Raw genomic sequence first — 23,076 nt, forward strand, 5'->3', positions numbered from 1 at the left:
TCGCTATTATGTTCCGATGCGTGTGAATCAAATGTACTCGTGAAGCATCACAATATTGAACGTCTCTTCGATATTGATTGAAATTTATGCGCCGCCAACTAATCTTCCAACAATTGGGGTGCACGAGCCGTGTGATGACTAAGCGTTCAAGAAAGTCTCGAACTCGAACTTTTGTGCATCTGCATACATCAAACCCAGGATCCATCAGAATCTAATGTCTAAACGCGACCGGCAGGAGGATGGAGGCGACAGGCCGCCTAAGCGCGCGCGGTCTGAGCATCAGCCCGCTCAAGTCTTCGAAGTAACGTACGCGCGAGACCTCCAGCGGTATCTGGTCTTCCGCCAAGATGGAGAACAGCAACAACTACTGAACGGCATCGCCTCTTTCAAGGCATTTCTTGAGAGTATCCTGTATCACAAGGAAGAAGACAATCGAGGACGGCAGATATCGATACTGCGAGAATATCTGGACACACAGAAGCCTAGCGATCCCAAGGATACCGAGCACCCATTTCTTGCACAACTATGGCAAGCCTGGTCTTTTGCCAACCAGAACAACAAAGATCATCTGGCATCCACTGTCTGCGCAGTGTTGTCGCTATTGCTCAAGACCCTCTCTGGAATCTTGGACCTGCGAGAATACGGACTGCTACTGTGCCGGACAGTCCTGCAGCACCAGCATCTTCGTCTCATCAAGCGCTGTCTTGATGGTCCCAAGCACAAGGACTTCATCATCTCCCCATCTTTGCGACTGCTCATAGAAGTCACCAGCTTCGACGGAGGTGTACTGGCCCGAGAAGTGTACAAGCGCCGCGAGCAAACATTCGACACCAGCACGATTCGCCGCAATCTCGGGCTCGTCAAATTTGATGTCTCGGAGGAGGACGCTCGCAAGAGGCCATCTATCCGCATTCTCACAGTGCGATATCTCTTGGTTTTGTTCAAGCACTTGCACGAGGGTGGCAAGATTGACATCCTGAACAGCAAGCCACTTTGCAGCGCGCTGTTCCAGTTCGTACAAGCAGATCCCACCGATCTGGTCATCGAGCTGTTATCTACAGTGGAGCAGAACATTCTCAAGGATGAAAATGTACCTCGGACGTCCAAAGCTGCTATGTTGACATCGCAAAATCTGGAGAAGGTGACTTCAGTTGCCACTCGTAGTCTCGAAGAGCATGCTGCGGCCGACCGCGCCTTCGACTGGCTGAAGGCTGTATGCAGCAAAGAAGCTTATGGAGTGCTGAGAAAGGCCGGCTGGTACCCTGCTGGAACTACAGAGCCACGCTCGAAGCAGTCTGAGGACAACATCGACCTCGGACTGGACAGTCTGGAGTTCTACGATGACGGCGAACCCATCAACGTTCGTAACAGTATCTTACTGTCGTACATTGCCACTTTGCGTGCTCATGCTGACGAGCGAGAACGGGAACTGCTCTTGACGTGCTTCCGGTCTGCTCCAGAACTGGTTGCGGCATACTTTTACAACAGTAAACTGCAGCTCGACCCGAAACTTTCCAATACCTGGATTGGATATGCTTCGCTGATGTCTGAGGTGGTGCGCCTCGATGTGCCTCACATTGTTGGCGAAGAAGGAGAAGCACCACTGGTTCCGCCACAGACGAAGATCATGATTGAGAACATCTTGCCACAGCCGCTCACATTGCAAGTCCTCAATCGCTGTCTAAGTCAAAATGAGGAACTCATCGCCTTCTTCGCCGTCCGCATCCTGATTGCTGCTTTACAGAAATTGGAAGCTGTCCTTGTGCAGCTACGAAAGCACAGCAAGAGCCAGCTATGGGAGCAGGCCAGTGAACGACTGGTACAACGCTTCGTCGAACGAGCGCCCAAGCTGAAAGATGTGTTCTCTGTCTTTCGGAAGATGTCGGACAATCATTCGCATGCCCTGCAAAGAGAGTCCATCACCAGACTGATGCGCTTGTACTACGAAGTGATTCCTGTTCAAGCGCTCGAGGACCCTGTGGATATATCCAATGCCTTGACAGAATCGCTGCTGCACAGCGAGGAGCCTGATGTCAATACAAATGATGAGACTGGAGGTCTACGGGCGCTGGAGCTTGAGCATCTACTCACCGTCGCGCGACACAGTACTGGCATGCGTTGGTTCCATAAGCAAGGTGGCCTAAAATACACTCCTGTTGTCACACTGCTGCGTATACATCGGAGGGAGGTGACCAACTCGCAGATCCGCCTACTGCTCGAAAGCGTGCTCACCGAGAACGGCATTTTGAACGCAATTGATGATGTTCAACAGTCGTCGCCTTTTGATGCTCTGGTCGCGAGCGTTACAGCACTTTCCGATGACAGCACTGCGTGGGACTTCATCGACGACTGCATCGGACGTGCAACACGGAAGCCGGTCAAATACGTCGATGATCTTGAAGCCCTTGATACTTCTGACGCAACATTGCCAAGCATCCTTGCGGCCGTCGTGCTTGAGCAGGCTTCATTCGTGACCGCAAAAGACTCCGAGCAAGGCAAAGCAGAGGCACAATGGATTGTCCAGTTCTTGAGCTTGCTACAGCTTACCTCGGACGGCAATGCAAAACTCGCCGAGGTCTCAAAGAGATGCATGAAGGTGCTGGCCAAGCTGGCGAAACCTGACAAAGCTCATGCTTCTCAGGCTTTGCAGACACTAAAGGGTGCGTTGCCAATGGAGACTTCTACAGCGAATGCGGAAGAGGCAATCGAAAACCCACAAGCTCCAGCTCTAGCCTTCGATCCACCACCAGCTGAGCGAGAGAACCACACCGAACTCTTCCGCTGGGCTCAAAAGGACATGGACCTCGCAATCGAAGACGGCGATATCTCAGCCTTGATCCTTTGCCTCTGCTCCAGACACAACGATGTCCGCAGACAAGCCCTCACCCAACTGAACAAAGTCAAACTCCAACTGCGACCATCCTCCATCGACCCCGAAACAATTGCCGACGACCACACGCACATCTCCCTTCTGATCGGCGAACTCACCGAAACCTTCGAACTCCACTACCTGCCTTTCGACAAGCCTCTTCCTTACTTGGCAGGTACTTTCGCCTCCCGTGCCCTAAGCATCCAAACTCATCCTTCTCATTACCTCTACGCCAAACTGAACCACTTCCTCATCCGAGGCGCGAAATGGGACGTCAAACGTCTTCCTCGATACTGGATCGAGAAGACTTTCCTTGCCGAACCTGATGATGACGATGCTTACTGGAAAGAAGTGCAATGGGTGCTAGACTGGCTCGTCGATGGCATTCGCACTTCTGCGGACCTCGAGATTCTGAGAAAAGGCGATCAGAAGAAAGATGCGACGAAGAAGCCGGAAGTGATGGAGATGGTTTTGGCGTTGTGGGGAAGTACTGGGGCGAAGAGGAATCGGCTTGTGAGAGAGAGGATTGCGGAATTGGTGTACAGGATTAGTTGTGTGGATGATGGCTCAGATGTTTTGATTACGAGGAGTGGAGGGCTGAGCTGGTTGAAGATGGCGAAGAAAGAGGATGGGAATGACATGATAGAAGCATTGAAGGAGAGGATTGGAGAGATGTGTGATGGAGAGAGGATACAGAACTGGAAAGGTCTCAAAATGGTGGAAGCTTAGTCTGCCATTGAAGGTGGTTTTGCAGCAGAAATTTTGACCCCATAGTTGTCAGAGCGAGTGATGTACTCGGTGATGTGCAAAGCAATATCTCATTAGAAGGGCGACTCCAATCCATAATGCTGATCAATGTCAAACCACTCCAAGGTACATAATCGCGAACCGAGACGAGGTTGCCAACGAACGTCCTTGGTCTAGCGGTAGCCCAGTAAATCGCGTTCAAACACGTGTTTGGGAGACGAGAAGGCGACAGTATCGAAGGGAGAGAATTCACTCACCCTGTTGTACTCCTTGGATCTCTCGCCGTTTGGCCGAGGGCGGATGTTTTTGCACTTCGCATCCCCTTTTGCCTCAGCCAACCGCAGTCCTGCTGATCGTCCCTTCTTCGCCTTCGCAAGATCTCTACTCTGTTGTCTCCTGGAAGCTAAGGGTACACAGTGTACATGATGTTTCCAAACAGTCTGCTCATCAACGATCATCCTTTGTCTAGCAGTAGCTCAGTAAGTCGCATGCATAGCATGTGCGTGCGACGTTCATGAGCAAGAAACTCGACCACAGGCAAAAGAAAGACTGGCGTGGAACGTGTTGTGGGCGGCGGCAGGATTTCAGAGGCGATTGTTTTGCCCCTTGTTTGCAGGTTTTGTCCAGGTCCATGTCTTCTTCACTTCCTTGCCATGTCTCCCAGACTTGAGCTCGTATGTTCCTTTTGACCGAGATTATGGAGTATGCAGCATACATGATCGATCACGAGAAGACCCATCTCAACGATTCGTTCTTGGCCTAGGGATATGCCTAGTAAGTCGCATGTATACCATGTGCCGGGGAATGCATGTCAGCGATACAACCGCTTACGATCTGTCAAACTCGGATTGTAACCGTTGAACGTTCCAGCTCTCGTAGCCAAGGACGATTATTTTGCTCCTCAAAACTCACTTTTGCCATACATAGCTCTGGGGCCTCCCTTTGTCTCTATGGGGCGTGATCTGGCTTGTTTTCTTTTGTATCCATACCAGAATCTCGCAGCATGTTTATTCATTTCAGAGGCAACGTGTCTCAACGATCGTCCTTGGTCTGGTGGTATGTCTGTAAGTCGCGTCAACCTCGGAGAAGCGCTGAACGCTAAGGGATGGATGGAGACACGTTGAGTCTTGCAGCCCAGATGATGAAATGAGACTCTGCTCGTGTCTGGATCTTGCTGCCACTCGATCGATGGTGATTGTTTTGCTCTTTATATCTACTTTTGTCTCCACAAATTGCTTTTGGCCCTCTTGTTGCGCCGGAGTTACGGACATCGGTCATTTCTTTTTGTCATTCTGGCTGAAGAATACATCGTATATCATAATTTCGAGATCTTGAGCCCCCAAAGGTCGTCCTGGGTTCAACGGTATACTTCGTAAGTCGCGTTCCATTCAACAAGCGCTGTGTAGCGGTTACCTGCATGGGTCCGTTCCAAAGTCCAGACATCACTTGATCATTCGGCGACTTGTTCGAGGCCATGTCTCTGCTGATCGCGGGACTGGGGGCGATCATTTTGCTCTTTTGTCATCTCGTTAGGCCAATTGCGAAGATGATTACTTTGTCCATACATCGCTCCGGCTCACCTCTGTGCCAATACATCTCGGTGTAGGTAGGCTTTGTGTTGCAGTGTAGAATGTGGCGTCTGATCTTAAAGGTTTCCTTCAGAACAGCAAGGGTTAGACGACTGTTCTACAGTGGCGACAGGGATGCAAGACTCGCATCGTCTAGGCACATCAGTTAGATATGCAGGCGTGGATGGGCTACCGATATAGCGTGTCCATCGAGGTAAAGTATCCTTAAGTCTCGCTTTCCTTGATCTTCACTACTATGCCGTACGACATGCATATTGCTTTGTCGAATCCAAGCGCTTGACGATCGTTCTTGGTCTAGTGGTAGATTCTCTAAGTCGTAATCCACGGATTATGCTTGAACTTGCCGAATCGCTTGCTCTACATTTAAGCTTCACATGAGCTGAATGCTGAGAGTGGCTTCGGCGTCCACAGCGACCAGAGGCGATTGTTTTGCACTTCCTCAGTTATCTTCGCCTCCATAGCTACAGGAATCATGTCAACCTTTGCTCCTGCAGGACCCTTTCAATGCATCGGGCAAGACCGACCGTTCAGTCCGAGCATCATACGCGACCCCGTAGGCTATATATCATGGACGCTGATAAGGTATCTCAACGGTCGCCCATGGTCTAGTGGTAAACTGAATAAGTCATAGGATCTGAACTGTGCTTGAGATTCCAGGCCCGATGTCACTCTCATCGACTCTGGGGTCATCAGTGTCGAGGAGTGAGAATTCCAGCCTACCTTGGGTCATGGGCCTTTGTTTTGCTTCCAAGCAGTTCCCTTATCTGCCAGTATATTTTCGATGTCTACTCGTGTATATTCTTTTTGTCATCGGAGACAGTCGCGGAACCCGTTCGAACATATCTTTGGGCACTTCATACTACGGCACTCATGGCTGTGCGAAGTGGGTGCAAGTGTTGAGCCGTTGGTCGTGGCTCTGTGGTAAAGAGTACGAATGGTGCGTCAATGACGCAGCACTGGATCTCATGGATTTGAAGCAGGCTGGCCTTCTGGTCATCTCATCTCTGTTTTCAAAGGTGCTTCCCAGTGCGCGTGTTTCAATCTTACGCTCCCGGGGCGACAGTTCATGCAGATAGATGACGCGGTGAGGTGAGCACCTTGTCATGGTATTGCGCCTGGTGATGATCACGTTGTGCCACTCTCTGAGTGCTCCCCTTGACAGCCATTGCGCTACTCGTTGAGCCTTTGTGGCGCAACTGCTTGTCATCGGAGTTGGTGTGTTCAGTCTGGTGCTTCAAATGTCCTCATCCTCTTCGCCGCCATCATCTCGATCCTCAATTCCATTCGTCATGGCCAGACCCTCCATTCCGTCGTCATCATCTCCGACCGTGCCCAGCAGAGTAGAATTCGGACCATTCTTCGACTTCTGGGCCCTCAAAATGACAAGCCTCGCCCTTCTGATAGCTTCCTCCTCCGCCTTCTTGATCGTCCCGCTGACTCTCACGACCTGTATCACGCAAGGCTGGTCCAGTGGTTTCGGCAATCTGGTCGCGAACGACAAAGCAGCCCACACAAGTCTGTAATGTTCTCTTGCCACTCGTACGATGGCGGTTGATGTGGCTGGTGAGCAGTATTTGACTGTATGGATATTAGTATACGGCTCGCAAGCGGCCAAATGATGCCCTGGGAATATGGAAATACGCACTTTGCAAGCTCCCGGCGATCATGCCAGCTCCGTAGTCCCCAAAAAGCTCGGAAACTCCATTTTTGATCATCTTGTGCAGCGTTCCGCCATTAAATTGATCAGAGCTCGGTCGTCGAAATTGGACTGCCCATGGCAGCTCATCGACCGTTTTGCTTGCGACTGTTGATTTGGGCTTGTCCTCGTTCGGATAGAGGATGTTGAGCAGGAGATATCGGTGCTTGATGCGGACCATCTTGGGCGATTTCAACCTTCTTCACGTGGAATATGATAGTCTTGGGTATCCAGAGAGCTGAGCATAGTACTTTGTGCCAGCCTGAAGGATATTTACATCTTTCTGTATTGTTGTCGTCGCGTGCCCAAGACCTGACGTCGCGTCGCGAGAAAAAGTTCAGCGGAGCCAATTCCGCTCCGAATCGCAACCTCGAAAAAAGTCCAGAAGCTTGAACTTCTTCTCATTCACATCACCACAACACTCGTCACCATGTCGGACAGTCGCTTCGAAGCTCTTCAGAAGGATCCGCGATACAGATTGCCTTCGCGAAAAGAAGCGCGCACATCAGTCGACCCTCGCTTCAAAACTCTCTTCACCGATCAGGATTTCCGCAAGAAGGCGACTGTCGATCGATATGGGCGCAAGATCAAGCCCGAAGCGGGCAAGAAGGAGCTTGAGAGGCTGTATCGACTAGAAAAGAAACCAAAGAAACAGGAGCGAGAGGTTGCGGGCAGTAGCGAGGAGGACAGTGAAGAGGAGAGCGAGGAAGAGGAAGAACTGGTCACTGCGAAAAAGCACGATCCTGCGCGCGATGGAGGATTCGATGAGAGTTCGTCGAGCGAGGAAGAGACTTCGGACGAGGAAGAAGACAGCGACGAGGATGAAGAAGAGGACGAAGAGGCCGAGCTTGCAGATGCGACAGCCGGGCACGAGCAGACAGAAGAAATTCCTATGGGTGAGGTCACAAAACGAATAGCTTGCGTGAACCTGGATTGGGACAACATAAGAGCTGCAGATATCATGGCTGTTGCACAAAGCTTCTTGCCTGCCAGTGGCAAGGTGGAGAGTGTTGTCATATATCCTAGCGAATTTGGCCGAGAACGCCTGGCGAGGGAAGAGGTGGAAGGGCCGCCAAGAGAAATCTTTGCATCGTCGAAACGAAAGAATCAGCAGGAAGAGGATGACGACAGCGAGAGCGAGGACGACGAGACAATCAAGGAGCGGCTGTTGAAGCAGCAGGCCAGTGAAGGAGAGGAATTCGACTCAGCCAAGTTGAGGCAGTATCAGCTGGAGCGACTGCGGTACTACTATGCTGTGATTGAGTGCTCGGACGAGCACACTGCCAAGACACTATACGATGCCATGGACGGGCGAGAATATCTGTCGACATCCAATTTCTTCGATCTGCGCTTCGTTCCGGACGACACATGCTTCGAGGACGATGAAGTACACGACGAATGCATGCAGCTCACGCAAGGGTATACGCCAAACGACTTCCGGACAGAAGCTTTGACACACTCGAAAGTGCAATTGACCTGGGATCAAGACGATGCGACACGGAAGGAAGTGCAGAAACGAGCTTTCTCTCGAGCAGAGCTGGACGAGAACGATCTTCAGGCGTACATCGGATCGGATGACAGTGATGCAGACAGCACTTCGTCGCGGATGTCAGTCGCGGAGAAAAAGAAGAAGGCAAAAGCGGCGGTTCTGCGGGCAAAGCTTGGCCTAGGTGCTGAGCCTGAGAAGGCCTCGGGCAACGACAAAGAGGTTGTAGGAGACATGCAAATTACGTTCACTTCAGGTCTTAGCAACACCAAGGACAAAGGTAGCGTGTTTGAGAACGAGCCACAAGACGAAGAGTCGACGAAACAGCGATACATTCGCAAGGAGAAGGAACGAAAGCAGAAGCGAAAGGAGAGGATGAAGGCTCGAGCCAATGGTCAAGTTGAGGACTCAGATGCCGAAGAGCAGCCTGTCGAGACTGCAGCGAATGGCGCCGACGCTGATTCAGAAGATGATGATCCCTTCAATGACCCATTCTTCAACGATCCTGCTCTCGCGGCCAAGCAAGAAAAGGCGGCTAAGAAAGCAGAGCGAGATGCAAAACGAGCAGAGAAAGAAAAGGCTGCGGTAGAAGCTGAAGGCCGCAAAGCAGAACTCGAGCTTCTTATGGCAGGCGAGGACGGCGCAGAGCACTTCGACATGCGAGACATTGAAAAGGCAGAGAGGCAAGCGAAGAAGAAAGGCAAGCACGCGAAGAAGAACAAGAAGGATGTTGTCGAAGATGATTTCAAAGTCGAGACTAACGATCCGCGATTCGCTGCGCTGTTCGAGAGTCATGAATATGCAATTGATCCTACGAATCCAAAGTTCAAGAAGACGAAGGGGATGGAGACTCTGCTGGAAGAGGGCAGGAAGAAGAGAAAGGGAAGACATAATGAGGAGGATGACGACGCTCCACCGAAGGAGAGCAGGAAGAAGGCGAAATCAGAACAGAAGCAGAGTGCTAATGGTGCTGATGACGATGTGAAGGGCCTTGTGGCGAGGCTGAAGGGCAAGAATAAGGGCAAAAGTAAAAGTAGGTAATTGCGTTCCGTGGAGACGAGTGCTCAACGATCTAACTTGACGCCCCTAATTTTATGGGTTTTCGATGTTCGGTATAATGTATTGCACACACCTTGCCCCATAAAGTCTGGACCTGGAAAGCAAAACAATCGCGAAGGAGCTGGAAGGCGCCAAGATGATGTTCGGTGTCTACAGGTCTTAGAATGACCTATTACACTGATGCTCACATGCTGGAAGTCAAGCATCACGGTAACTGCAATGACTTACTGACGATACCACCAGACCAAGCACGATCTTTGAAGACCTCTGATTGATTGAAGTATATGAACACCTACAACCGCAGGATATGCGATAGATCTTGACTGCAGATAAGAACTCATTCAAACTTCGAGGAGACGTGACGAGCATGGAGCAAAATGTGACGGCAGAAGACCATAAAAACAGGCAAAACAATCGCACCAAGGCGAAGCTAGCTGCTGAGCGCGACTTCAAACGTGAACTAAGACAAATTTTCATCTTGGGCTCGAGAGAACTCGAGGACCCACTGAGTCAAGCATCGAATGATCCAATGACTTACTGACTTGACTACCTCACCCGGTACGATCGTTAGCCTCCAGCCCCTTTGAGTTGTCATATAGCTTGCTTCGTTAGCTATAGCTGCTGCAAAAGGGATCGTTACATGTCCGACCAAAACGGGAAAAATACCACAGTGAAAGCAAAACAATCACATCCGGCCAGCTGGTTTAAGCGAGGTGGATTCTACAGGAATTTTAAGCAAGTTACTGCCAAGTCAACCGCCGCCTGTTCGTACAGCGTCAGGCAAACCTGACGACTTACGTACTTGACCATTTCACCGGACACCATCGTTGAGCATTGATCATCTTTGTTTGCTAATAAACCTCCAGTCAAGTCGTGCGCTTGCAAAAGTAAGGGGCCAAGCTCAGTTGGCAATTCGGATAATAGAATGGTTCGGGATCAACAAAACAAACGCAGTCAGCGAGATCTTAGAACACAACCGCGCCACCCACACCTGTGTACAGGTTTGCGTCGAGGGAAAACGTTCTGAAGAAGTCAGCATCAGTCTCACCTGACGACTTACGACTCGACCATCTTGCCGGATGCGATCGTTGGAAGCTGGTAATTTGTGGCAAAGTATAGAGACCCAAGTGGCGTGTGGTTCAGTAAAAGTTGGGAACTGTTTCAAAAATCGATACGTCCAAATAAACGGGAGAAGATGGCAAAACAAATGCACCTGGCGAGACACTGAGACAAGAGGATCGAAGACTAGAATAGCTGTAGGTCGATCATCTCGCCGTCTATCTCGGCGTCGAGAGCCAGCATCAATAACGTTGACGACTTACGGCTGAGCCACCTCGCCGGATGCGATCGTTGAAGATTGCTTGTGTCTGATCGTTGATGAAGCTTTGACTGACGCGTGTTTGGTACGAGGAGGTTGGAATAAGGAAGGGGCTGATCTGATTGTTCGATCGGTTGAAGTTGGCACATGCCGACGAACAAAAACGCTGACTGCGATAGATGGTGCCTATCGTACTTTGTACATGAGTGCCCATGATGGAGATGGATATTCCGAGCTTTGACAAGCAGATGCAGCGAGTGCTCTCGAAATACGAAGAGTCTGAATGGACGGACGACGGAACTCTGCACCATAGCTGCAGGTTTGTCTGCCTCTCTGCGTATCCGCCCGAAGCTGCAAGAAGGGATCCCTCAAAAGCTGCCCTCAACGCCAACACCAAAGCTGGAAACAGCTTCTGCGTAACACACTAACATTTGAGACTCCACTGCGTATCATCGCAGCCAGGATTGGCTCTCGAAACTGAACATCTGTACCCTGTAAGCGACGATTGGTCCGCTGTTCTCGCTTGTCAGATGCAAACTGTTTCAGGTATCTCCTGTGCTCAGTACTCACGATTACACTTGACGCTCCAAAGCGAGCCACTAGGATACATGTAACATCGACAACACTGGTCGTTGTCCGGATGACATTCATCTGGATGTTCTTAGCGTAAGGTTCAAAGATGCAGGTTCAACACAGGTATGTGTACCTCCATCACGTAATCTAGCAGAGATAGGCATTGCGAGCGCCACCAGTGCGAGGAATATGTGAGTGACCAGCATGGTGTATTGGAGTCGAAGCTGCTCGATCTATAGATGTAGGGTGGAGGAATTGAGTATGCATGAAGGTTTGACTAGGAGCCACAGTACTGCGATCGGCCTGGTATATCGGCGACTGGAAAGCTATGTCGCAGAAAAATAAGCAGATACGATAGCCCTTAGTATCTAACAAGACCTAGTATAAGCAGTCCCATCCACACTAACCGAAAACGCCAAGACCGCTCTTTAGCTCACCTACTAATGATCCGGTTTATGCGTCTCGATGCTTATCAAGACTCCGATCAAGTCAGCCGAGTCTGGGTCAAACGATACATGTGTTGATGAGGCGTCTATTGCACAGCGGATGGCGAGTGAGCAATGCCGTTTTTCATCCCAGAAACTGGATTCGAGCAGCACAGGACGACCGAACGAACCAGCAATCGCCATGTACGCCCCTGGGTACGAGAGGCCTTGGAGCGTAAACAGAGTCGCTTGTGACTGGGAGAGAGCAGACGACTGACTCTCATCGTGGTCTTCTCGTGTCACTTTATAAACCACACGGCCCGGACGAACTTCTTGAAAGGTCCAAGTGTTCAGGTTAGCTAGAGCCAAACAATTCGAGGAATTGAACGTCTGAACATTACCCGTCTGTGCATCAATTGTCAACGTGGCCTATCTTTCATGTTCGCTAGTCAACTTGACCTATGTTCCATGTTCGCTATAAACACTCCACTGCTAAGCCGGAGTGATAACGTATGACTGTCCAGCTTCGGTGCCGATCGGCCCAGAGTATGACTGACCATTGACTTGAAAGTTTTGGCCATTGTTGAGGCGCAGTGCCAACTCACTGCCTCGTTGCGAGATGACCGTTGCCTGACTCAAACCGCCTCCGGAATTCCAGCTGATATCGACTTTGAATCCGCCACGTCCTATCAGACCCTTAACGGACCCGGTTCGAGCATTGGAGGTTTGCGCGGGTAAAATGTGGATAACGCTGGCGTGACTTTGGAGCAGCATTTCCGTAATGCCGCTTACAAATCCGTGATTGCCATCTTGCTGGAAGGGTGAGTACGGACCTTCAAGAGTGTCCAACATGTTGACGCCGAAGAAGGACTGAATAGTACGCTGAGCGTTGGTCCAGGCGTCATTGCCTTGATACAGTCTGGCGAAGCAATTGATGAACCACGACCGCGACCATCCAGTGGAACCAGAGCCTGCATCGAGGCGATGCTTGAGGAGAACTTGGGAAGCCTGTGCAAGCGTGTTGTTTACTAATGGGGTCATTGCAGAGCCTGGGAACAGACCGAACAAGGGAGATAGATGGCGATGTCCAGGCTCTGCTTCATTGTATTCATTACGCCACTCGAGGATCTGACCATAAGAACCGATCTCTGGTGGCTTGATCTTCGCCAGTGCATCTTTCGCTTTGGTGACCTGGTCGTCGCCTGATTGGCCGATGGCAGTATAGCCCTCAATTATGTCGCTGAAGAACTGAGCTAGCAACTGTCGGTCCATAGAAGTGCCAATGTCGATGCCAGTTTCTTGGCCTGCCCCCTCTGCGCCGTTCGGGATGTAAAAGCCATGTTCCGGACTGAGGCTGGTTGCAGTGGTCAAGTATCCTTCATAATCAAACAACCATGCGTAAAAGAACTCTGCAGCTTCTACTAGCCATGGCAGAGTCGTCTGTTCCAGGAATGTACTGTCACCAGTGAAACGATAGTACTCTAGCAGATGTGTTCCGAGCCAGGCTGCACCCATGGGCCAGTGAGTATATTCTAATACAAGTCAGCATCAACCGGGATTCACGTGAGCAGGGGGTCACTTACCGGTGCCATTGTCATTGGGCGCAACGTCACCCCAAGCGTCAGCATTGTGATGCATGACAAAGCCAGTCAACCCGTACATATCTGAAGCTTGCTCGCGACCGCCTGTGCGCGACACATCGAGAAGGCCGAAAAATGGCTCAAGCATTTCGTCGGCAAGATTGGTAGGTCCCGCTGGCCAGTCCAGCATCTGCGTATTGATATTCACTGTGAATCGACTGCCAAATGGTGGATCATAGTTGGTGTTCCAGAGACCCTGAAGATTCGGTGGAAGCGGCTTGTAGCCCTTTCGTGAGCTGCCGATGAAAAGGTAACGGCCCATGTTGAACCCAAGAGCGGTCAACTGCGGGTCACTATTGGGATCGTTACGGTAGGCCTGCAGGCGCCCGTCGGTCGTCTGCTGCCCCAGATTTGAGGAAGTAGTTCCAAAATCGACCGATACTCTCTGGTACAGGTTCTGGTAATCCGAGATGGCTGCACTCCGTACAGAATCATAGCCTTTGGCGACTGCAGCAGCCACGTTACTAGCAGCCTTCTCGGCTCTCTCATTGCTGTCGGGATATCGATAGGTCGTCTGAATGTCAGTAAAGATGTCAAAGCCGCGAGTGTTGTCCAGCTGGAATGCGTTTCCGTTGACGATTGAAACGGAGCCTAAAACAGGATTTGGTTTTAGCACATAGCTCTTCCGCCACCAAGTGGAAGCGGATGCGGCTTACCGTCCACCGGTACCAAGCGACCTTCGATGTTGAAGTCCAGCTGGCCAGGACTCGGATCGCTGCCTCCTTGGAGATAGAACTTGTATTCATTGTTGTCTGTCGTGGCTAGTTTCTGGTGGATGTTCTGATCGCGCTCGTAATAGATAGTGGCGCTGAATGGGGCACTTGCGCGCCAGCGAACACCGATGACCTGGTCCGGGTAGCTCGCAAAGACCTCGCGAGTGAAGTCAATTCCTTGATACGTGTAGTTGATGTTGACCCTTCCAGTGGAGATGTCGAGGATACGGTTATAGTCCTGCATCTGCGAACCATCCCCATTTGTGAAGATGTTCAGATGTCCGGCTGGCTGGTAATGTCTGACAAGGTCTGTTCCACAATGTTAGATTCAAAGCAGGACAGGTCCGTGTGCGAAAAGAGGTAATCTACCTGGGTCTGGGGTCATGTTGGCTAGCGCATCATTGCCGGCGGAGGCAAACTTGTTCTGAACCAAGTCGTCGCGGACTCGTGGCCATGCTTCCTTTGCATTTGGATTGACGCGTCTCTGGTACAGACCTGACCAGATGGTGTCCTCGTTCAGCCAGAGTTGCTCATTAATATCGCCAAAAACGTTGCCTCCTAAACGCCCGTTGCCCACGACGAGCACCGACTGACCATCAGCAGGCGTGCCGAAGCGAAGAGTTTGCGATGGATCATATTGAGCAGACACCAACTGTGTCGTCAGAAGCGTCGAGATGTGTAGAACAGAAGTAAGGGGCCTCATGATGTCCTGCCAGGTGCTGATTGTGATCGCGTCGGTCTCAGGTAGCTGCCATTCTTCAAGGAGATGTACGGCCGTCTTCTGCCCTTGAATGCTATGATCCAAGTCGGATAAATAGACTGCACGTGTGACCGCGTGGCTATCCTGTGAGAACGTGGGGAAGCGAGGCTAGAGCAAATGCAGCATCGTCTCTTGCGGAGAACAAACTTTAGGGGACTGATGAGGTCTTTAATTTCCCGGCCTTTTTTCCTTCCTCCGATACACAGCCATGTTTTCCCGGACGATATCGTGGCCTGCCTCAGTCTGGAATTTGCTCTGAGCATCTCCGTGTACGACGTGGGCGCGATCAATCCGTAGCTTCGCTGCTTAGTGTTCCCTAGCGGCGATGTTGCAGCAATCCGCAAACACGTGTAGGGCCCTTATCAGTGTCAGGACGACGTCTTTGCAGCATGCCAGCTTGCCTCCTTAAACGCCATGAATCGACAGAGAGGCAGGGTACGACGTCACGCAATGAAAATAGCCTCGTGTTCTTGACATTAGAACGACCCGCGCCAACTCTGCACTACAAGCGCACCAATGCTCGATATCAATCTACTAGTGACTGTTCTCTGTCGGAAAGTTTCTCAAGAGTGCAAGAAAGCTTTCCCCAGATCGCCGCTAACGCCATGGCAAAGCTTCAGGTCGCGCTTGTTCGGGCGACCTAAAGCTTCGGGCCGCCCAGAATCGGCTTTAGCAAGAAACACGATAGGAAGCCCATTTAAGCGCTACAAACTGCACGATTTTGAGACAAACTTTAACTTTACGCGATTCCTAGTAAGTCGCGAAGTAACGAATTATCGTCGACTGTTAGCTATGCCTCTGTTTATAGAGTACGCGACTAAAATATGCTTCGCTATCGCTATATCCATACTAGTTGTCGAGGTTCTCGACGGAAAGGCAGCCGAAGGCCGATTCCTCGGCGTTACGTAACGAAGTTGGTATTTACGAAAGTAACTTTGTCGACCTATACTATATTATAAAGGACGACGAGAAAGACATAGTTACGACGAGGATTCGAGCGACAGGAGCTTAGTTTGTCGTTGCGTTTCGTTGTTAGAGGCGGTTGCAGGCTAGCCTGAAGCTTTAGGTCGCGGCTAGCCTCGCTACGAACATGGCGAGCCAAGTCCCCGAATATGAGATCGCGAGCCCACTTTCACAGGGACCTATATTTTCAGTGCTGCAGCCCTTTTCCCCGTCATCCTCGCTCGAGCAGGACCATCTTCAGGTGTTAGCGACTCATCATGAAGTACAAACGCATGCCAATAGAGATCGAATCGCCAGAAGAGTACGGCTACGGGAACATCAAATTCAACCTCTCAGAAAGCTCTATCACGGATCGCACCTTGAAGTCTCTCGGCCTGGAAATACCGGATCTTACGCTCCTATACAATGAGCATCGCGGAAACGAAAGCCTGAGGAAGCTTGTAGTCCAAGACTTCCCAAATTTGAACAGCCAGAATGTTTTAATCACAGCCGGAGCTGCGGGGGCGCTCTTTATCATTTCGACATCACAGCTGGCGCCGACAGATCATCTTGTTGTCGTCCGCCCAAATTACGCTACCAACCTCGAAACACCAGAGACAATAGGATGCAAAATCACGTACGTCGATCTCGACTTTGACAATTCATTCCAAATCGATCTCCATGCGCTGCAGTCGGCGATAAAGGGCAACACGAAGATGGTATCGATTACTTCGCCGCACAATCCGAGCGGAACAACCTTGTCCAAGTCTGATCTAAACGAGATCGTTTCCATGACAAGGTCACGGGGTTGTCTGCTGCTAGTCGACGAGACGTATCGGGATATCCACCACGGGACTCAAATTCCTCTGGCGGCTTCGCTAGATACTCATGTGATAAGCGTATCTTCCATGTCCAAGTCCTTTGGCATGCCGGGACTTCGAATCGGATGGATCATTACGCAAAACAATACCCTGCTTGAGAACTTTCTCGCCGCGAAGGAACAGACCTCAATCAGTGGAAGCGTGATTGACGAATTCATCGCAGAACAGATCCTATTCCGGCGTCATGAAATCCTGGCTTCCACTATCGCGGAACAGAAAGAGCGCTTGCAAATGGTCCAAGACTGGATGCAAACGGAAGATCTTCTTGAGTGGGTGAAGCCCAGCGGGGGAGTCGTCTGCTTTCCTCGCATGAAGAGCGAACCACCGGGTGGGTATGATGCCTTCTACGAACGGCTCCTGGTGAAGCACCACACCTATGTAGGCCGTGGCCGCTGGTTCTCGGTATCAGATCGATATTTCAGGCTTGGATATGGCTGGCCTTCTAAGGAGGAGCTGAAACAGGGTCTTGAATGTATCTCTAGGGCATTGCGGGAAGGGTCCGGGGTTTGAGGGGGAGACGCAGAGTCAGATTGCGACTTATCCGCCGTGCTTGTTGTTACAGTCCTCTACTTGCATACGCGAAACACATGGGTATCAGCCCAGAAATGAACAAGGCATTTGTTAGTTGATGTCGCTCAATATCGACCCAATTAAGAGACGCCATAGGGCTTTTCGGAGTTGTCCTACCAATTAGAAATTGTGATTGAGGCAAAAGCGCACTGGATCGTCGGCCAAAGAGGGAGCGAGTGCCCAGAATTCGAGATGTTCCTTGCTATTGGTTCCCCGTCTCAAGTGTAGAACTGTACTTGTGATACGTTCCAAAATGGAACAACAGACGCGCCTTGATTCGTTCGTGCCTCGTCGTCTACCGAAATAAGTTCAAGCTCGGGCCAGATCCAACTGTCCATATTTACAGCCGGCCAAGGCACGATCGACTATCTCCAAAGCTCGTAATAATTCCTCTTCCCTGAGCCGCCTACCAACCAACTGCAAAGATACAGGGGCATTGACGTACTTCTCTGGGCCATACTCGTCGTACATCTGACGATAGTATGCATCGATTGAACTCATGGCATGTTTCTGCTCTGCCGGGTACGAGGCCCAGGTATCAGCACTGTTGATGACGCCGGTAGGGAATGCGACTGCCGGTAAATCAAGTAAATTGTACACCGAAGAATACCCCCAATACCTGGATTCATCGTGTCCGCTTGCCAACGAGGCGTTAACTGGAGTGAGCAAAACATCAACATCGCTAGAAATCCAGCGAGAGAGGTGGCTCGATCGCAGTTTATCGACAATCGTGTTGATCTGAATAACGTCAGCAAAGGCGAAGTGTCATGGACTTCACGACTCAATGGTTTCGCTGCGTTTCGTCATATTGACTGGGGCAGCGAAGGAGAGAAGTGATTGTCCTCCATGATCTACATACATACCTTCCACGTTTCCTGGACTTTATAAGTCTTTGACGCCTTGGAGTCGAGCAACCACTGCATGATGGGCACAGCATTCTCCTTCCCCGACTTCAGAATCTCGAAGTACTCCTCGCCTCCGTCCAGGAAATAGAGCTCGTCGATCAAGCCTACGAGCTGTTTGTTCTCGACGGGATCCCATTCGAAGGTAGAATGTCCTGCTCTCTGGAGTGCCTGCTGGACACGTAGCATTTCTCGCCGGATTGGAGGGTGTGGGGCGACCACGCCATCATGCCATAAAATTCCCACTCTCAAACGCCCTGGCATGTGTACATCGAGCTTCCACGGCAATTCAATCAGGCTGGGCTCGATATCCCAAGGTTGGCAGGCGAGAATGCTGTCACATATCAGTTGCAAATCTGCAACGCATGTAGCCATGGGCCCCACGCAGCCAATTATGTTTTCCATGCCGGCATGGAGACCACGCAGACCGCCATGTGGAAGACGCGCAACACTCGGTTTGAGTCCATATAGACCACAGAAGCCGCTCGGCACACGGATCGATCCACCTCTATCAGCGGCCCTTGTTAGCTGGTCGGTACTCAATGAAGAGCTCGGATCCCCGCGAGGCGGACTTACATGTCTGCGCCTATTCCTACGACGCTACCGCGCAGACAGATCAAGGCGGCTTCACCACCGGAGCTTCCTCCACACGTCAAAGTGGTGTTATGAGGATTTAGCGTTCTGCCAAAAAGGTTGCTGTCGGTTTCCAGTGCCATGATCAATTGAGGGTTGGTCGTTTTGACGTGGAAGATGGCGCCCTGCCGCCGCAACATATGGACGACGACCGAGTCTTCCTGCGAGCGGAAGTCGGCCCAAGCCCAAAGTCCAGCTGTGGCCCTGCTACCTTTGAGCTCTATGTGTTCTTTGATGGATATAGGCAAGCCATGCAGAGGTCCGATGGTCTTGTTGTGCTCTGCCATGTAGTCATCGAGCGCATGAGCCGTGCGCAGAGCTTCGTCGAACATGAACTCGGAGACACAATTCACCTAAAACAAGGCTCTGTCAGTTGTCGCTCGTGCACACCAGGATCGTCCGACTCACAGCTTGATGAGCGATCGCTGCCCTTTTGCAGAAGGCCAGAGTGACCTGAGTCGCGCTCCATCGCCTGCAACGAATTTTGCCCAGAATATTTGTAGTGCTTGATTCAGTTATCTCCAACTCCAGCACGCTTAAGATGCCACTTCTCTCCGGCAAACTCATTGGATCTCGCTCCGACCAGGGCAGCGACGCGTTGATCCGCCATTCTGCCGGTATTTGTTCGATGATTTCACGCTGTCTTTCGTTCAGCTGCACGGCAGCAGAAAAGCCTCGGCGAGACTCCCTGTTTCTCATGATGCTTACTGCATTTCTGGGTGGTGCGAAAGGTGGCTCGTTTCATATACTCATCAGGTCTGGACGAGCTTAAGATCCGACATGCGGAGTTGGACTGTGTGTGCATGCTCCGACCTTCCTATTCCGTCCATCTTCGGGACGCCATGTCTTCGGGTCCGTCCGATCTTGACTCTTTCATCTTCGGTCTCATGTTCGGGTTCCAGCCACGAGATGTCAAGCCCAGTACCGGTGCCCGAAGACTGCGCTCCTACTGCCTCCAATCATGCGAGAAGATCCGCATGCTGGACGTGTCGCATCCGCCATGTGAAGTGCGACGCTTCCGCCGCCAGCTGTCATCAATGCACGGACCGCGGCATAGAGTGCTACGGTTTCGGGCAACAACCAGACTGGATGGATGGCGGTACCGAGGAGCTTCTCAAGCGAAAAGAGATCAAGCTGGCCGTAAAGAGAAGTTTCTCTGCGTTGCGATCATGCCAGAATCGCGCGCGTAAAATCGGTCGCACGGCGCCGGAAAGAGCAGACTGCCCACCGAAGACCGTGGACAACCCATCACTGATCGCTGAAACCCTGCTGTATTCAGCCTTGAATACACATCCGCTCGACTCGGCTTTGCCTGGTACCAATGGACAAGACTCCACAGCGGTAGCGGCTCTGAGCTCACGGTGGGAAGACCGGGACGAGCTGCAGGTGCCTTTCCAAACACGCGAAGCCGCCCTTCTGATGCACTATCTTGACGACGTCTTCCAATGGCAATTCCCTTATTGTAACAGTAGCGATGAACATGGCAATCGTGGATGGCTCCTCATGCTTCTTAGCAGGAGAGGTCCGTCGTTTTACGCCGCCATCAGCATTGCAGCGTTGCACAAGGCTGGCCGCGATCAATCGCGTAGAGAAATCAACGCGACTCAGGAAGCGCTTGGTTACCGTGCCAGGGCCCTGAAAGAGTTGCACAAGCTCCTGACTTCGAACAACGTAGACCATCTCATGCAGAACAAAGACCATCTTGCAGAGTTCTTTGCATGTAGCATATTGCTTGTTGGGTTCGAGGTGAGTGAAGTTGCGCGACTCATAAATGTCACCTGTCTGACCAGGTCGAGATCAGGTCTTGAATGGTGGCACGGAAGACTGGCGTCTCCATGTAGACGCCATCACTTCGTTGGCCTCGTCCATGGAATTGGGTATCGTCAATCCTCGGCTGGCCGCTGACAGCGCAGGTTTACAATTTTTGATCACTGCTGTTCTGTGGCTCGACCTGATATCATGTATCTCTGTTGACAGGGTACCACGCCTGCCCTACGTATCATGGCTGACAAGCCCAGACCTGCGGATGGAGGATATTACAGGATGTCGGGATTGGGTAATGCAAGCCATTGGCGACATTGCTACCCTCAGGGACTGGAAAGAGAAGCAAAAGCTTACTGGACGATTGAGCGTGCTGCAGCTCGCGACCAAAGCGCGTCCCATCGAAGAATCCCTCAATGTCGGCCTTGACACGTCAGAGGTTCGTCGTGCAGCTTTAGCAGTCCGAAGCCGTCAAATCGTGCTAACATCTCACTAGCCACAGAAGGGCTCGACTCGCGGGACAATAACAAAGCTCTTTGCACTGGCGGCGCTGGTATGGCTGCACGCCGTGGTCTCAGAGCCACTGCCATCACTGCCCGAAATACGACATGCCGTGTCGCAAAGCGTGACCCTCATCTCTGAGAGCAATAAATTGTCTTTGTCAGGTGCTGTCTGGGCGTTGTGTGTGACAGCCAGCATGGCTGAAGAATCAATTCAGCCATTCTTTCATAGTGTGTTCGAGGACTTGATACGAGACTCTGGTCAACTGGGAAACGCCTCTACGGCTTTCAGCATCATTGAAGAGGTCTGGGCCCGACAACGCAGAGGAGATGGAGAGAGTCTCGCAATCTAGGACTGCTCGTTTCGTGCGCTTTTGATTTAGATCTCGTCGGTGTTGGCAACCTTGGAATTGACCTAGCGCTGGCTTGTGAGACCCTGATACGTGCTCATGAGATGTGTGCTGCAACACTAAACACCCAGTACCAGGTGAGTATGTTCCGTCAATCCTGGTGAACACTTGCTTATTGCCACAACAGATTGATTTTTGCCAGGCCCTACGGTACACCATGTATCGCGTGCGAGGGCCGAATGCAGATGACTTTGATCATGCACGTAGAGAGCTCTGTGAAGCCCACAGGCGTCCTCAAGTGCAAAAGCTGACGAGAGCACTGGGAGTTCAGGGTCGAAGCCACTTGCGATCTCCCACTGTATATGGTCAGTGCGACCGAAGATTCAGACGGCTTCCTACCCACGTTACCAGCGGGCAAACAAGAGTCGTGGTAGTCGAAATCCAGCGTCAATAGCATCGGCTACAGCACTGTTGCTATGACTCCGATGTGTCGCTATAAGGTCTGGCAGTGGGTCACTTGTAGTCGGACCCGGGCCAAAGGCAAGCATTTGCGGGCTGAAGATGGCACGGAAATACTATTTCGATCAAGCATTGTTCGTTAAGGATCGACGCACCTTATGTCAGCGAAACAGGTACGGAAGGCTAGCATTGCGCTCGGTAGCTGCTATGGTAGCTGCTAGGCCAGCAAGGGAAGGATCAGCATTGCTCCGGATCGGATAAAAAGAGCGGAAAATCCCTTTGGCCTGCGAATCGAACAAAGCCTTTTGTGGCGTATGTATGGATCAGAGACTCTGGCGAAGTGACATAAGTATCTGACTCCTCTAACAAAGCAGTGCGAACGCCCCCGAGGGCAAGCACGCGCTCTCGACGTTGCTTTTGATTGGAATCTGCAGTGAAGGCTTTGCACGTCAATTTTCGACATCATGTTAAAGGGAATAGACCCTATTCTGACGCCAGACTTGCTGCGAGCACTGGCGTCAATGGGCCATGGCGACTCGCTTGCGATTGTGGATGCGAACTACCCGGCCGCCTCGATAGGACCCCCAGTACTTCACCTTGCGGGTGTTGATGCTGTCCAAGCTGCAAACGCCATGCTATCCTTAGTTCCTCTTGATCAGTACGCGCCAGAAGCCGCGTGGTGTATGGACTCTGGGTCCAGCACCGAACTGCCTATCATGCAACAGCTTCGGTCGACAATCCAGAACCACGAAGGCGACAAGTTCAAGCTCGCCAAATTGGAGCGATTCTCATTCTATCAACAAACCAAGACAGCATTTGTCATCATCTCAACTAGCGAACGAAGACTATATGGGAATTTGATATTGATGAAGGGAGTCATCGAAGCCGACTCGCATCAATGATACAATTGTATCCTATCGATGCAACATGCGAGCCACGAAGGAGAGCTACCGGACACTCTTCTCATTTACCAGCGAGTATCCACGGTTCTTGTCCGCCGTCCAGAAGATCTTCCGATGGACCTTGCGACGGTGCTGGGCTCGGAAAGCGAACACTCTCACGACATCTCGCTCACACGCAAAACTCTACAGGCCCGCCAATCTACCGACACAGTGCGCAGGATCTTGAAAGGTCGTTGTGATTGTGCGCCAGTCTAAAATTGCAACTCTCGTCACGGATGCTAGCTATAATTTGTGTAATGCA

General features: G+C 51.3%; 8 protein-coding genes across 8 annotated transcripts; 5 read left to right on the forward strand and 3 right to left on the reverse strand.

Annotated features, from left to right (window-relative positions):
* Window positions 1-214: 214 nt before the first annotated feature.
* RHO25_007289 (uncharacterized protein) lies at window positions 215-3,598 on the forward strand (the record flags this gene model as incomplete). The annotated part of the gene is made up of 1 exon (XM_023599485.2): window positions 215-3,598. The coding sequence occupies one exon, from the start codon at window positions 215-217 to the stop codon at window positions 3,596-3,598; it is 3,384 nt and encodes a 1,127-aa protein (XP_023448756.1).
* Window positions 3,599-6,439: 2,841 nt separating this feature from the next.
* Window positions 6,440-7,082, reverse strand: RHO25_007290 (uncharacterized protein; the record flags this gene model as incomplete). Its single annotated transcript, XM_023599486.2, has 2 exons — window positions 6,440-6,783; window positions 6,851-7,082. 2 exons carry the CDS (start codon window positions 7,080-7,082, stop codon window positions 6,440-6,442), a joined length of 576 nt encoding a protein of 191 aa, XP_023449686.1.
* Window positions 7,083-7,331: 249 nt separating this feature from the next.
* On the forward strand, window positions 7,332-9,428 carry RHO25_007291 (uncharacterized protein; the record flags this gene model as incomplete). Its single annotated transcript, XM_023599487.2, has 1 exon — window positions 7,332-9,428. One exon carries the CDS (start codon window positions 7,332-7,334, stop codon window positions 9,426-9,428), a length of 2,097 nt encoding a protein of 698 aa, XP_023449690.1.
* A 2,826-nt stretch (window positions 9,429-12,254) lies between these two features.
* On the reverse strand, window positions 12,255-14,818 carry RHO25_007292 (uncharacterized protein; the record flags this gene model as incomplete). Its single annotated transcript, XM_023599488.1, has 4 exons — window positions 12,255-13,294; window positions 13,346-13,993; window positions 14,059-14,424; window positions 14,485-14,818. 4 exons carry the CDS (start codon window positions 14,816-14,818, stop codon window positions 12,255-12,257), a joined length of 2,388 nt encoding a protein of 795 aa, XP_023448790.1.
* Window positions 14,819-16,095: 1,277 nt separating this feature from the next.
* Window positions 16,096-17,208, forward strand: RHO25_007293 (uncharacterized protein; the record flags this gene model as incomplete). Its single annotated transcript, XM_023599489.1, has 1 exon — window positions 16,096-17,208. The coding sequence occupies one exon, from the start codon at window positions 16,096-16,098 to the stop codon at window positions 17,206-17,208; it is 1,113 nt and encodes a 370-aa protein (XP_023448577.1).
* Window positions 17,209-17,577: 369 nt separating this feature from the next.
* On the reverse strand, window positions 17,578-19,502 carry RHO25_007294 (uncharacterized protein; the record flags this gene model as incomplete). Its single annotated transcript, XM_023599490.1, has 4 exons — window positions 17,578-18,006; window positions 18,132-18,678; window positions 18,747-19,156; window positions 19,212-19,502. The coding sequence occupies 4 exons, from the start codon at window positions 19,500-19,502 to the stop codon at window positions 17,578-17,580; spliced, it is 1,677 nt and encodes a 558-aa protein (XP_023448578.1).
* Window positions 19,503-19,892: 390 nt separating this feature from the next.
* RHO25_007295 (uncharacterized protein) lies at window positions 19,893-21,417 on the forward strand (the record flags this gene model as incomplete). The annotated part of the gene is made up of 4 exons (XM_023599491.1): window positions 19,893-20,549; window positions 20,605-20,764; window positions 20,822-21,003; window positions 21,061-21,417. The coding sequence occupies 4 exons, from the start codon at window positions 19,893-19,895 to the stop codon at window positions 21,415-21,417; spliced, it is 1,356 nt and encodes a 451-aa protein (XP_023449070.1).
* Window positions 21,418-22,337: 920 nt separating this feature from the next.
* RHO25_007296 (uncharacterized protein) lies at window positions 22,338-22,775 on the forward strand (the record flags this gene model as incomplete). Its single annotated transcript, XM_065602925.1, has 1 exon — window positions 22,338-22,775. The coding sequence occupies one exon, from the start codon at window positions 22,338-22,340 to the stop codon at window positions 22,773-22,775; it is 438 nt and encodes a 145-aa protein (XP_065458997.1).
* Between the last annotated feature and the right edge of the window lie 301 nt (window positions 22,776-23,076).

The sequence above is a fragment of the Cercospora beticola genome, chromosome 5 (assembly GCF_033473495.1).
Source record: "Cercospora beticola chromosome 5, complete sequence".
In the NCBI taxonomy this organism is placed as follows: domain Eukaryota; kingdom Fungi; phylum Ascomycota; class Dothideomycetes; order Mycosphaerellales; family Mycosphaerellaceae; genus Cercospora; species Cercospora beticola.